Here is a 15191-nt window from a genome sequence, read left to right on the forward strand (position 1 = left end):
AATGTGCTTTATTCATACAGATGCCCTACTTTCTGTGTGGAAGGAAAACACATGCCCTGACAGATCCTTTCTTTCCCAGGGTTGTGCTGTTACTTGTGTTGGCAACTGTTTGGCTTTAAGTCGTTAAAGCCCTGTAGCACCTGAGATGTGTGTGTCCTTGCTGCTGGCAGCACACATCTCGCTGCGGTGATCCCAGAGGGTCCTCGTTGTGCTGAGGGCGCCTCTTCACGGCGCCGGTGACTCATGACGTGGAGCACATGTGCAGCACAGTCCACCCGATCCACCTGATCCTGTTTTTAAGGCCGTTCCTGTGTGCGTTGGACGCTCAGGTCCTGCTCGGGTCCTGCTCGGCTCTGCAGCGGCACCCTGTCTTTCTGCAGCAAAGCGCTGTTTTTGTTTTTTCTCTCTTATTGCAGTTTTGGAAGAGTTCCCAGTGCTGCTGCTGCTGCCGCTGCTGCATTGAGACTCCAGTGGAGGGGCCCGGAAAGATGAGCGCTGTGCATGCATCCTTGAAACGTTACTCCCTATTTAATGTTACCTCTCACACACACACACATCCATGAAGCTGCCCTTTGTCCTACTCATACCGTTCCAGTATTATCACATGCATCAATCATGATTAAATGGATTCAGTTTAAACAAAATGAGTCCAAATCAAGCAGAAATAGTTTGCATTTCAGGCGAAGTCGTGTGAAATGATGCAACCTTAAAACAGCTTCTGCCACAAATTAATTAACAATAATTAAAGGCGTAGCGATCCTTGAAGGAATGCATATCGCCCGCCACGTTTCAAGCCAGATTTTTTTACAACTAAGATCATTTAATGATGAGAAGGAACGCAGTTACAGCTTCTTTGGTCGACCCACGTAAATGACATCATCGAAACTCACGCGAGATCTTCCATGACTCTCAGCTACTACCACTCCACAGCTGAGCTCAACACCCGTCAAATGAACCGAGTCGTAGCCATTTTTTTGCGTTTCCTAAAGTTGATTTGCTGTGGCAGCCAGCGTTGAGTCAGGCTGACTTCAAAGGTTAATCAGTTGTAGACGTGCTGTCAGTAATTAATTTCGAAGAGTTTCATTAAAATCGGTCCACTGGTTCAGGAGATATTTTGCTAACAGACAGACAGGGTTGACTCCAACACTTAATGTTGCAGTATTAAGCAAAGGTCTTGCACAACGAGCAGTGCTTGGAAAACGTGTTGTGAATGATTCTCACCAACTACCACACCAAATTTAAGCTCTATATCTGTAAAACTGACTGAATTGTAGTTATTTTTGTGTTTACTAAAGTCAGTTAACTGTGGTGGCCATCTTGAATTGGATTGGCTCCAAATGTTAATCAGTTGTCGATGTGCATACAATGAATATTTCCTGAAAGTTTCATTAAAATGTGTTCAGTGGTTTATGAAATATTTTGCTAACAGAAGCATTAAAATCATTCATGTTAAATGTTTCCGGCTGTCCTGCTGTTGCTGGTCCTATAGATGGCCCTGTGACTCAGTGCTGTGAGAGAAAATTAGAGTTTGGACAACTATCAGCCGTGAAAGTTTTAGAAATAAGCAAAATCATTGTTTTAATTAACCTGGACAAGTGCTATAATATTCTACATTAAGACTGGGACAAATTTGAGGATTTGTGATTTTTTTTTACCATCTTTCACTTGATCTTTACAAAGGTGGTTCATATAAATGTAAGATGTCTTTGAATAATAGCTATAAAACAGGATAAAAACTAAATATTCATTAGAGCAGGTTTTTCACCCCCAGCCCTCCGAACCCAACACGCTTAAACATGTCGGCTTCTTCTTAATAACCGTACAGGTGGTGGTTGAGTGAGAATACTTTATCCATTAATCATTTCACCTCTGCCCTCCGCCAGTAACTGTTCTTGATTACAAGAAATCAGCTTCAGTGTTGCTGATTTGTTTTTTTTTACTTAAACACCTAAAGAACCTAAATCTAAATGTTCTAAGTTTTTGTTTCAAGACTGAATTAAGTTTGGATTTTAAATCTTCAAAGTTGTATGTTGTAAAGTCACACCATCCCGGAGAAAAATGGATTAAATGAATGATTTAAAGCCCCCATAAAACAATTATGTTCATGCTGAACTTCCGACTGTAGGAAATCTGATGAAATTTATCTCGATTCACCAACCAGAAGGTTTTTAAAGGGGGGACCAGATGAAGGCCCGCTGATAATCCTGGGGTGGGTGACACCAAAACCTAAAGCCACAACAGAGTTTCAGGAGTTTCTTCATGCTGTTGTCATGTAAAATGTTGCATCATTTTCAGGGAATGGCCCTGTTTGGTTTCTTACTCTCCCGTTGAGATTAGTGAGAACAGCACAGTCTCTCCTCAGCTCCTTCAAGTTTGTCCTCTCTAAAATTCATCGTCACATTTGAATTAATTCTTGAAAGAATGAGTGTCGCCCACCGACCTGCGTGCCAGAGTTATATATAAGTTACATACATGTATCTCGTGTGATCTGTTAGCATTCAGAGTATGAACTAGGAAAGACTCTCAGCTACTACCATACCAAACTTTCACTCAATACGTGTAAAACAGACTGAGTTACAGCCATTTTTGTGTTAGTTAAAAAGGCTGTGGCAGCCATCTTGAACTGGATAAACTCCAGACATTAATCAGTCGTATATTTACAGCCGACAGTTACTGTCTGAGAGTTTCATTGTAATCTGTCCAGTGGTTAATGAGATATTTTGCTAACAGACAGATTATGCATATAAGACTGTCTGGCCCTGGTGATTCAGCCATTCTATGAGATCGTTGACATTACAGCAAGGTCGTCATCTGGTTTGAGGGGGTCCTTACACACACACGCACCAATTACAACACATGCACTAGTTTTTATCTTACACACTTTTTAAAAGAAAAACAGTGGCACCTTAGGGGTTTGAAGCTTGAGTAATACATAATACCTCATTATAATTAGTTTTTTTTTTTTTTTTTACATTTTTTTGTAAATCTTTTCTGCTACTCATCATGCATAGCAGGAAATTTAGTGACCTACCTGTGTGTGTGTGTGTGTGTGTGTGTGTGTGTGATGAAAGCAGGACGTACAGTCGTGCCTTGTAGCAGCTGGGGAAAAAACCTGTAGAAGCAGAATATCTGCCACTAAAGTGCTTTTCGACATAGATAAATAAGGCTCAGTATTCCTTTCTAGGTATGTTTCTACACGTTTAATGTCTTTTCTTCAGCCTGTCTCAGTAATTCTTTAGGTAAACAGGATTAAGTTTTGTTTCCACCAGGGCTGAACACAGAATAATCCATTGTTCTTAAATCAGGTGAAAATCTATTATTCACCCATAAAAATAAATAAGATAAAAACTGAGGGCTGCTGATACTCCTCGTTGTTTCCTCCGTGCCTTTATCTCAGTCTCACAGCTTTACAAAGACCAGGTGGGGTTTCCATTCTTATCTTGTAATACTTGTCCAGTTAGTGTTTAGTCTGAAAGAATTTACAGTTTCTCCCACTGAGCATCAACTCCCCTCGCTAAAAAGGTTTCCACCCATCAATAATGAAGGGCGTGAGAAGCCACGAGCCGCATGAGCTGTGAGCTTCGGTTGGGATCTATGGAAAAAGTCTGTAAACATGTCAGGCCTGACACACAAAGGAGCGGCTGAATGGTTGGCATGTTAACCAACCAGTTCATGCAGACGCCTGGTGTGTTCACACCCTCACACATTTGTGTCAAAGCATGAATCAGAAGCTGTCAGACAATAACTCTTTATTCGAAAACTGAAAATATATTTGACGAGTTAGAGTTTGTTCAAAAACAAAAACAACCAAAAAAAACTAAACTCGTAAAATTTGTATTTTATTTACACCGTGTACAAAAATATCAGCTCATCTGTACAATGTTCCCACCGGGAGTAAAAGGTGATTTATAAAAACTTGTGGTGAATATTGTAGGGGCTCAACTTACAGTCATGGAAAATAAAATTCTCTCTTTCAAGTCTACGGTTTTACAGAGGAGAACTTCATTAAAATGATCTGGTTTTTAATCAGGTTCTAAATGTAATAAAAATCTATCTTCAAGTGTACAAAAACGCACAACTAATACCACCATTTTATGATGTATTACACACAAAACAAGCCAAAATGTAAAAACGTTGTGAGTGGGAAACCACCCTGGTGAACTGATCATCCTCAGTGTCATCGTCTCTATAAAATCAAACGTTTGTATCTGGAGCAAACAGGGTGTGTGTAAACACAACGCCAAGGAGGAAAGACATCAGCAATGACCTTAGAGAAGCAGCTGTTACAGCTCATCAATCTATGAAGGGTTAAAGGTCAATCTAGAGTCCATCATTCTACAGAGAAAACAATTAATCACAAGAGGAAAATATTCAAAACAGCTGCCCGTCTTCACAGGAGTGAACATCCGAGCAAATTCACCCTGACGTCAAACTGCACAACGCTCAGAAAAAACTGCAAAAAACCCCCCAAGATCTCCATCTCAGACTCTACGGCCCTCAGTTAGCAGGTTAAAGGTTAAAGTTCATGACAGGACAATTAAATAAAGACTCAAAGGGAAGGGGTACCAGGAGGGAGCCTCTTGTTTCTAAAAAAGAACATGGCAGCACGACTTAGGTTTGCAACGCAGCATCTGAATGAGCCAGAAGACTTCCTTCGGACAGATGAGAGCTGTAGTCCAGGGTCTAACACGAGGTCCCCAAGTCAGCGGCAAATCTACAACAAAACGGCTGAAAAAGGAAAAGAATCAAAGTGTTGCAGTGATCCAGTCAAGGCCCACGCCTCAGTCTGGTTGAAATGTTGCGGTGGGAAACAAATATCTGCAAACCTCGATGAGCCTAAGCAACGCTGGAAAGAAGAGTGGACCAAAAATCCTCCACAACGGAGACAGAGACTGACAGATCCGTCAAGTTTAACTGCTGAAGGTGCTGGATCAGCCAGTTTCTGCATTTTGACTTTGTCTTTGTTTGATAAACAAGGACGCGATGGCATCTGTTGCATGTTCTTTGGAGGCTCGAGGATCATTTTAGAACCATGACCATATTATTTTTATTATATCCCGATGTGTAAAACCGCAGACTTGAAGGAGGGTGGACTGTTTGTCTCCTCATGACTGTAAATGAACGTTACCTGCAGTGGCTTGAAACGCTAGGCAGGAGCCAAACTTTGATGAAGGTCTGCTGTTATAAAAAATCTAATTAAGAAATGTGTTTACAGACTGCAGAACTCCAAACCAACATCGCAGACATTAAACGACAATTACGAACAAACATTACAAGGAACAAAATTACAAAACAATTTTACACTTTAAACTCCATTTCCAAATGTCAGACAGTATTACTTTATATATGAAAAAAGTTGTGCAAGAATGTTTAATTAAAAAGATTTTAAAAAGCCATATTATTCCAAAGGAAATGAGTGAGAAACGAGCTCCAGATGTTTTCAGTTCATCTCTCAGACGCTCTCACATAGTGTCTGAGGTTGAGCACAACTGAAGACAACATAAGGGAAAATATTAGTGAAAGAGAAGGAATGCACTGCATTCAAAACACTATCTCTGGTTCTGCCTCGCCCTATCCATTATTATTATTATTATTCATTGTGAGAAACTGAATAATCTATAAGTTCAGGAACCAGAAATCTGATTGTTAGGTCAAATTATACATTTAAACTTTAAGCCAATTTTAATGGGGGGAAAAAAAAGCTGATTGTGTTAAAATGTGCATCTATCTAATCATCGTCGTCATCGTCGTCATCGTCATCGTCGTCGTCGTCGTCATCATCGTCGTCGTCGTTTTCTTCAAGCCCATCTTCTTCGTCATCGTCGTCGTCACTGCTCGGCTCCGACTCGTCATCGTCCGAACTTTCCACTATTTTCTTTGTCGCAATTAACAGGTGAGCTGCCTCCGCGGGCGAACTGCCGCACACATGCAGCCACAGACAACGACAGAAGAACAGTGAGACGGGCCGTTCGGGGACATAAACCCATCCATTTTTTTTTTTTCATTTTACAAACACCCGCTATCAAAACTAACACAGAGAGAATACCCAGAATCCTCAGCTTGATACCAAGGAAGCCCAGAGAGTCAATGCACCGGATGCACCAGAAGAGCCGTTTTTATCCACCGACTCATTGTTCTCCTGGGTTTGGGGAGTTCCTCACCGGAGTTCGAAGAGCGGCACTGAAGCCTCAGTTGTTAGTTCAGCTGTTGCTCACAGATGGGGGAGAAAATAAAAAGGTTTCTAAGAACTGCTTTTAGCCTTTGCAGCCTCTATTCCTGCTTCCCCGGGAGAAGACTTCAGCAAGAACGTTAAAGGTTAATTCACCGCAGCAGTTTTCTGTCTGGAGTGGGACTGACTGCTTTGCGTTTCTTTTACTACGAAACGATCGGCGGGTCATTTTTATAAAGTCACTGCTGCTGTGAATTAACGTAAAAGGTTTTGAGACCCATCCCAAGAACAGCCTGTTCATATTTACAACTCCTAATCTACTGCTTAAATTTCCTTAAAAGAATAAAAATAAAAAAAGTTCAATTTTAGTTGTTGCAGGTTTAAAAAAAAAAAAAAATTTTAAAGTATAAAATTGTTGTGTCTCTAATACTGCAGCAGACCAAATCATCTACAGAGATATCTGAGGAGTTCGTGACGGAGGAGCAAATATGGAAGACAATCATGCCGTTTTGTTTGTCTCTTCCAGAAACATGGACCCAAACAGCCTACCAGACTTCATCCCAAGAGGATCGGAAGAGCTCCGGTTCTCTGGCTCTCACCATACAGTCGGGTCTCTCTTATACTCCTCCTCGGGGTGCATCTCTAAGTCATGTTCCAAGCGTTTTTTCCTGCAGGCCCTCACTGCCACGAAGATGCCGAGGAGGACCAGAATGCCCAAGCAGGTGCCTCCAATGACCGACGCCAGGACGGTGATCTCAGACACGGACGCTAGAAACAGATTAAAAAAAGACAGAAAAAAAAGAAAAAGAGCGTCCAGTTTGTTTTTAACTGGTGCATTACAGTCGTTCATTAGCTCCAGAGCTGTAGAGGAGGCCTAAAACAAGAGTTTCACTGATGTCACGACTGAAGAGATGAGATAAGTCAAACATCTCCTCAAACATACACAAATTCTCATGAGCTGATTTATTTATACTAGAAATACATCTTTCAAAAAGCTACCGAGTCCTTAAGTAGTAATCAGTCTGACCTTTGTTGACGACTTTGAGGACAGTCTCTCCGTTAACGCCATGCACGTCTGGACGGTTGCGCACCTGGCAGATGTAGGTACCGTTGAATGTTGGAGGCACCTTCTGCAGGGTGATGGAGGCATCTTTCCTCATGACGTCTCCTGACCACACCACGTGTCCTTTGAAACGCCCAGACTCAGGAGGGTACGGAACCTCTTGATAGTAAAACACCTGGAACATACATATTTAATAAAAAAAAAAAATACAGCAAACGCAGAGATGGGAATAAATCAGTAGGCGAAATGGTTCAGTTTATGGAACGCAGCTGCCGTCCGGTTTGGCTAGTGGACAAACCCCATGTTTGGCTTGTTTAAAAGCTGAGGGACAGCACTGGGTTGGGAAATAACACCAACACAGAGGCAACAGAAAGATCAGGACCCTGGAGAAGTGTTCTTAAAGCAACTTTTGTTTAAAGAAGAACTTGTTCCTTTTAAGAGGCTGTTAAACTCTTACCAAGGACCATCTAATAACGGGCAAGGAGAACCATGCTGGCTTTGGTGCAAACAGATTTAAACACGTAGTGAAAACATTTATTTCCAAAGGTGGAGATTAAAAAGGTCTGACTAGTCTGTAGCACTATTTTATCCAAGATGAAACATGAGAACCCCTCCTATTAGAATTTTGCACATTTAGTATAAAAAGACAGAACCAACTATGAGCAGGAAATAGAGAAAAAAAGGATTTACTTACAACTGAGTGGGGGGGGTGAAAAATAAGAAAATAAGCTAAATATGAAGGTATTTACCAAGTCCACATGTACGGTATAATGCTCTGGTGAAACAACACATTCAAGACAAGATTTAGACAAGAAAGCCGTTTCTCCTCACCGACTCATCGGTTCCTCCTTTGAGGGGTCTGAAGTTCCACACCACGTTCACTGACTGAGGCGTCACAGAGTGAGTGGAGCTGAAGGTGCACTTCAGCTTCACATCGGTCCCATTCACGCCACTCACCTCACTCGGAGTGTGAATAGTTATTCCACACACCTGTCGCACACCTGAAATAAAAAAAAAAACATGTTAGAAAAACTACAAACCAGCACATCCATTAATGCCGATCTCAGGCCTGGACAGATCGGACAAGCTGCCCATCGAAGCATAAATGGTAAACGTGAGCTGTGAGCAGCGTCTGCCGCTGGTTCTGCTTTCCACCTGGGTTCAAATACAGGGCAAAGGAGAAGAACAGGCTCCAGATAGAGCCCGGCTTGGGGGGGAAATAAAGATTGTCGAGAAGCGAGAAGAGGTTGAAGCGGAGGAACATCAAGGGCTTTTATCCTTAGGGGGAGCATTTTGAGAAGCTGAACGTTTGGGACGATGGCATATTTTGTCATGCCTAAAAGCAGGTGATCAGTAAGAAAGCTGACAGAAGAACGGGAGAAAGCAGATCCTTCTCTAGTCCTTATGTATGTTAACTACAGAGAAAGAGAAAGATGGATTTTAGAGATAAGAGGATAAAAAAAAAGTAAAAGTAACATCATTGTTGAAGAATATAAGGTTTAGAAAACTGCATTAAAGAAAAATGTAGTCATACATTAACTTTTAATTTGATTTGATTCTCCAAACTGCAGCATGCACACAGTGTGTGTGTAGAAGGTGTGTGGTGAAAACCCATTTTGACTCTTGTGAAAATCTCCTCGTGTTGAAACACCTGACGGAGCCGAGGACAAAATGTTTGAGGAACATGATATGTGGCTCTCAGCGCTGAGATTAAAATCCTTCAGGGGTAGAGTTTCCAGCAAGCGGAGGAAGAGAAAACACACTGTTCGACTGGTTTCAGCCACCTGCGCGAACACACACAGGCCGGAGCTCCACATACAGCGGACTGTAAGACGGAGCTGAATCAGACAGCCTTACTGAGACATTAACTCCAACATGCAGAACTGAAGCCCTGTAACTTCTAACAATCTGCCAGATTCACAACAAATCCTCCCGTGGTTGGATAGTCATGTCTTCAATAGAGGGGAAAAAATCAAGCATCCAAAACACAACAAACGGTTTCAAGTGACAACATTATTATTATTAAAAGCCTGATCCCCGGTCAGCTTCACTCTAATCAACACCCTTATCCATGTGACCAGAGTGGCCCATTTGTGAGTCAGGCTAACAAAGACCCCAACAAGCCTCTATTGTGAGGAGAGAGGGTATCTGCATGTGAATCAAGCTTACATAACAGCTCAGCTTTAAAAGCTCAAACTCCTCACTCTCTGCTTTTTGAACTGAGAAAGCTCATCAGATGAGAAGCAAAATGCCGTCTCCAACATACTCCATAAGAATGGTAAATGGCAATTGTATAGCAATTTAGCGCTTCACACTACAATCACTCATTCACCCATTCACACACTGATGGCGGTGAGCTATATTGTATCCACAGCTACCCTGGGGAGGCTGACAGAAGTGAGGTTGCCATCACATCAGGACCACCAGTAGGCAGAGCGGGTGAAGTGTCTTGCCCAAAGACACAACGGCTGAAACGGACCAGCAACCCACTGGTTACAGGATGAACCTCTACCTCCTGAGCCACTGCAGAAGTCAAGAAGTTGGTTCATGATAATGTGGTTGTGAAACGTTCATTTCTCACACACCTTTCGTCTACAAGACACTCAGATCAGAACTCCCAGGAAGCTCCTCCCTCCTCCTACAGCGTTAAAACAGTTTCAACTCTCCTGTCCGTGTACAGAATTGTACTTCCCTCACCGCGACCAGACTGAGACGGTCACAAAGAGCCGCCTGTTTCTCAGTGCAGTCTTTTTAAGTTCATAGATTTATAAGTTTTGCTGGAACAGTTGTAAAGACGGCTGTGTTTTCTAACAGCCTCCAGCTGCTTCTCGGCGGAGCAGGAGAAGCAAAATGGCTCCATTAAAGCTCACCGGCTAAACAAGCATAAACAAGCCCACAACCTCTGACCAATCACACAACACGTGGCGCAAACCCCTGTGAGAAACACTTCGGCCCAGTCCTTGTGTGGAGAAGCGGCGGACGAAGCTGCTATGAGAACAAAATGACGCAATTTTCGTCAAGCAACCACGTGAACGAGAGCTGACTTTGTGGCTTCTCATGGAGCATGGAAAGGCCTTAAAGCTACAAAATTGAAGTCTAGATATTTTTTGTCTTTTAACCTTTTTTGGATTTACCATGCCCTGATTGACGGAGAATCTACACCAGTGTTATTAAAATTAGAAGCAACCTGTCCCAAAATGATGTAAATAAATAAATAAATAAAACCCTGAATTTATTACTTCTAGGATGAACATTTGTCATTCCTTATTATCTGGGTGTCAAAAAAACTCTCTAAAATTTAAGAAATGTACTATTTGGACTTGTTTTTCCTTTTGTAGTGTGTCCTGATATGACTTTTTGTGCATATCGGTGCTAAATAAATAAACTAATTGAGTTAAAATCAGCCTGCCTGTCAGAACAGCTCAACATTCAGCACTATAAGATCATTTAAAGCTGGGCTCACGTTGGGATTTTTGGCCATCACAGACAAAATCTTTCGTTGTGAGTGAATCGTATGAAATCTTTGGTCGTGAGCTCGACTCGGCGGTTTGTGGTTGTTCAGTGTGATGGACTCAACGCCAAATATTTAATATTTATATTAATACAAATTTCTCGACAGCCGGTTCCTTTCCCCCTCTCATTCTCCTCTTGGTTTCCGAGTTTGAACCTCGAAATGAGAGCATACACGACAGCACTCGTCTTCCATTCGTCCTTGGACTGATACTTCTGTTGGATCTTTGTGACATTCAGGATTCACCTGTCTACAGCAGGTAAGATATTAATTTAAATCCACTTCAGATGATCTGAACTTGTGCGTTAAAGCTTAAGCCCAGTGGAATCAACCTATAATACACTTAACACCTTAAATGTGATGGTCGGGAAAGGAAAAATAATCAAACTGGTAGAAAATACGGGTGTCGGACATTAAACAATTCTATTGGTTGTTAGTAAAACAACCTAAACTGCTACAAACTAAGGACTTGACGGGAACAGGAACAGGAACAGGAACAGGAACGGGACACACAAAAGTCCTGTAATAAATACCAATCTGTGAAGGATCGGCATTCAGGCAGAGATTCAGGTCAAACCAGCTTCGATTAAATCTGTACGGCTGATCAGCGAAGAAATGAAAAACATTTCTCCTTTTAAATGACTTCACACACAGTATTGCAGGTAGCTTTTGTCCCTGGAAAATAAAAAAGGAATGTATTCAAGCCATAATACGATTAACATCAGAGACCTGGGCTTCTGAGGTCTTTGTTGACATAAGCTGAAACATCTGGTTAGATATTAAAGCTGTTCTCTATAAACCACTGCTCCTGAACCCTTGACCTCCTTAGATTTGTCCCTTTTCTTCATTTCCATGTGGACGGAGACATTTCTAGAGACGGTGCCGTGTTTACAGGGACATTTTGAGAAACGACAAATGAAAGGATTGTTTTGGAATTACTGACTTTTCATGGAGGACATGGCCTTAGACTGCTGCAAATCACGCTTTTCACACAGAAACGGACAGGAAGGAAAGCAAACTGTGCAGCGATAGTTACGTTTTCTGACCAACCAAGAGTTTTCAGAGCTGCAGGATCCAGCTGCACTTCAAGCTTGGGACACAATTTGAGAACTCTGCTACAAACAAGGCTTATCTGTCTCTTTCTGTGAACGCTGCTGGCCGCGTTTCACATGTTTGGGTTTGGCGATGGGACGGTGTTTGGCTAATAACACGGCAGGAATCACAGCCAGTAGGCGCTTATCTCAAGGACAGCAAAGCTGCATGACTTCTTTTAATGCAATTCTTGAAACGCGCTGACTAACACGAACCAATGCCGAAAGCCCACATACCAGTTCACACACACACACACACAGATATAAAAGGAAACTGGTGTGAGCTAAAGACGTCGGACGAAAGCATGTTGACGCATGTCGGATCTCGTTTAAACCGAACACTCAATTAAAATCATTTCACAATCGAGCTTTTGTCAAAGCTGGCTCTCTGAAGTGGTCCCTCACAAAAGAAAGCACCCAGTACAGATAACGACTGATCTGTTACAAACTGCCAGGAAAAACAAAAAAACCACAAAAACTTCTTCTAAATAGCATGACATGTGAGTAAAACTGACTGCACACAAAGAAAAGTGGGATTAATGTGCAGCAAGAACTAAACCCATCATATCAAAATAACTATCTTATATTAACTGTCAAGCACGGAGGAGGAAGAATGATTACTTGGGCTTGTTTTGCAGCCAATGGACCCAGGAGGGTCATGTCTTTTCGTGTTTGTGTTTTAGACCTATTCCTACTTCAAAACACCTGATTTAAAAGAATAAGTCTTTTGCAGAGTTTAGCAGAACTACATGAATCAGGCGTGTCGGAGCAGGAAAACACACTGAACAGGTATGTTGCAAAATAAAATAAAACAAAGTTTACATACTGTGTTAAAACTCCTTTTATTGGATGTAGGTAAAAAGAAAATGATACCAACTTTGTTAGGACTGGTTGAGAAATAAGGACGTTTTAGTGGGATAAAAGACAAATTTCTCGTAATGGTTTAGGGCTTTTAAAAACAAAATCTGTGATCATTAGTCACACTTTATGCAATCGGCCATAACTACCTTATTTCCCCACAAAACCAAATGAAATTGATGGTGTTATAAGATATTTGTGTGGACCTCTGAGTCCATGATTCAAACCACAGGTTAATGGTTAATTACTTAATTAATTTGACCAAATATCAACAGAAACAATAGTCAAAACCCATAAAAGACCAATATATTTAACACCTGAAGCGTCTAAGATGTTTTAAATCGGGTCCAAATGTGTCCTACAGTGATTTTGAATCTGATGTGTTGAATGACCCGATCAGATCGTCCCAAATCCGGGGGGATGTCAAAAACCACTTTAGGGTCAACAGATCGTCATGAAGGTCACCCAGAAAGGGAGGGATTCCTTCAGCGTCATAGCGGGGAAATAACGCACAGGTTTTCGGGCACACGTCCCAAACGTAGCGGATCCCTGCCCAGCTGCTGATCAGGGTCTGTAACGTATCTGCTCTGTGGTCCTGGGAGACCGGGCGTTTGACTCTCCTGCTCTGTGCCAACGAAGGCACAGATATGGTTACAATTTGCCTTAAAGAAATACGCGTCTCCATTACTTATCAAAAATACTTCAGGTATTAAGAAAGGAAATGGTAACGCCTGAACTCCTGCCCTATTTTAGAGTTAAACATGAGGCCGACTGAAGCGTGGTGCAACAGGACAATGATTAACCTCAAAGCAGGAAATCTACAACAGAATAATTAAACATACAGAAGTAAAAACTCTGTCAGGAGAACTAAACCTTTACAAATGAAAGCAAAATAGTGGGTCCAGATTCCTCCACAGTAATATAGAGTCATAAAAAAATGAAACCTTTGCTGCTTTTAGAAGGTGGTAAATCATGAAAAGTTCTTTTTTTTCTTTCCACACCACTTCAGCATTGTAGTTTTGGTTAAATACAGAGTAAAGTCATGGCTTGTGTTGTGTGTTTCTGACAATGTATTAACTTAGTTTAAACACATTATAAGGACCTGGTGATTAAAGCTGTTTAAACAACCCTAAAATAACCCTTGGACTCAAAGTGATAAAGCCATATCAACACCAGTAACACATTTATATGTGCGAGTTCTTCATTTGAACCCTAAAAAAAGATGACTTTTTGAATTTAAGGTGCTTCGTGTTGATCCCAATCTGTCAGGTCCGACAGGGCCCGGTGGTGTCCAGAGGAGCAGATAAAGCAAAGGTCGCCCTGTGAGGCTAAAACAAGCCTTCTTCAGCCCTTCAGACCTCCAAATAGAGCCGCTCCTCTTCTGTTTGGCCACGGGGGGATCATGAAACGGGGAGTAGCTCACAGAGACGCAGCCACGTCCGGGAAGCCGCTCAGACTCACCTGGCAGCAGGAAGCCTGCGAGGAAAAGCAGCAGCCACGTCCCATTAGACATGTTAGACATTCACAGTCCGTCCCCTCCCGAGGGTCTGTCTGAAAAAAAAAAAAAGTATCCTTCTCCGGGGTTTTTAGTGACAGGAGGCATGAATTCAGCAGCCTCCGCAGACAGTCGCTCCTTCTCCGGGCGGAAGTGAAAATATTTCCCAACCTGCGTCGGTACACCTGATGGGCGGCGTTTAAAAAAAAACAAACAAACAAGAAAAAAAAGTCATGGGAACTTCTTGCATAACCTGTTCAGAGTCCCCACCGAAACTTGCTCACGACAGCTAAACTCTTGCGCTTATCTGCGAGATTATTTGATAAAATGTTAACTTCAAGTCGACGAGAGCCGAATGAAGGCTTTAATTAGATGACGATTTCTGCGGACTGGCGCCATCTTGTGGTCACATTAGCGAATTACACACCAGTGTGTGTGTGTGTGTGTCCTCGTTGGCCTGTTAGCAAAACTATTTCATGAACCATAGGATGCATTTTAATAAAACTGTCAGAAAGTAACCAATAGAAATTAACCCTATTGAAAATGGCCTCCACGGTTAAGCAGCTTTAGCCAACACAGAACTGACCAGAACACCTTTACAGATACTGAGCTACTTTTTGATGTGTTATTAACTGAGCCTCATCCCCAACACATACTCTAAACACTAACTAATCATGTCAGATCTTAGTTTGAATTGACTACAATCAACTCTGCCTGTCTGTTAGCGAAATATCTCCTGAAGCGCTGGATAAATTTTAGTAAAACTTTCAGGAAGTTCTCACTGGTTGTACATTTATAACTGGTTGACCTTTGGTTCAAGAAGGCCAACATGAAAATAGCTACACCTTTATCAAGTTTATTGATATTGGATTAAAATTTGAAGTGGTAGTCGCTGAGGGTCATTCCAAACACACACACTGGAGCATGACATCTCGCCTTATCGCATGAGATCACACAAGTTCATTTTAAAGGTTAGACCAAAACAGCTACAACTGTTATTTCTC

The 15191-nt window shown here is 41.8% G+C and overlaps 1 protein-coding gene across 1 annotated transcript; it reads right to left on the bottom strand.

Moving 5' to 3' along the window:
* Positions 1–3732: 3732 nt before the first annotated feature.
* Positions 3733–14361, bottom strand: LOC108247612 (myelin protein zero-like protein 2). Its single transcript, XM_017435893.3, has 5 exons — positions 14154–14361; positions 8064–8233; positions 7197–7407; positions 6769–6937; positions 3733–5915 (listed from the first exon to the last, which is right to left on the bottom strand). Exons 1-5 carry the CDS (start codon positions 14212–14214, stop codon positions 5729–5731), a joined length of 798 nt encoding a protein of 265 aa, XP_017291382.1. The 5' UTR covers positions 14215–14361; the 3' UTR covers positions 3733–5728.
* Positions 14362–15191: the final 830 nt, after the last annotated feature.

The sequence above is a fragment of the Kryptolebias marmoratus genome, linkage group LG13, assembly GCF_001649575.2.
Source record: "Kryptolebias marmoratus isolate JLee-2015 linkage group LG13, ASM164957v2, whole genome shotgun sequence".
In the NCBI taxonomy this organism is placed as follows: domain Eukaryota; kingdom Metazoa; phylum Chordata; class Actinopteri; order Cyprinodontiformes; family Rivulidae; genus Kryptolebias; species Kryptolebias marmoratus.

Excerpts from the sequence above, each read along its gene's own strand:
- LOC108247612 (XM_017435893.3), bottom strand. The coding sequence starts at position 14,214 with ATGTCTAACATGTCTAATGGGACGTGGCTGCTGCTTTTCCTCGCAGGC. Across the intron at positions 8,234-14,153 it reads CGCAGGCTTCCTGCTGCCAG|GTGTGCGACAGGTGTGTGGA; the intron begins GTGAGTCTGAGC and ends TTTTTATTTCAG. Across the intron at positions 7,408-8,063 it reads AAGGAGGAACCGATGAGTCG|GTGTTTTACTATCAAGAGGT; the intron begins GTGAGGAGAAAC and ends TGTATGTTCCAG.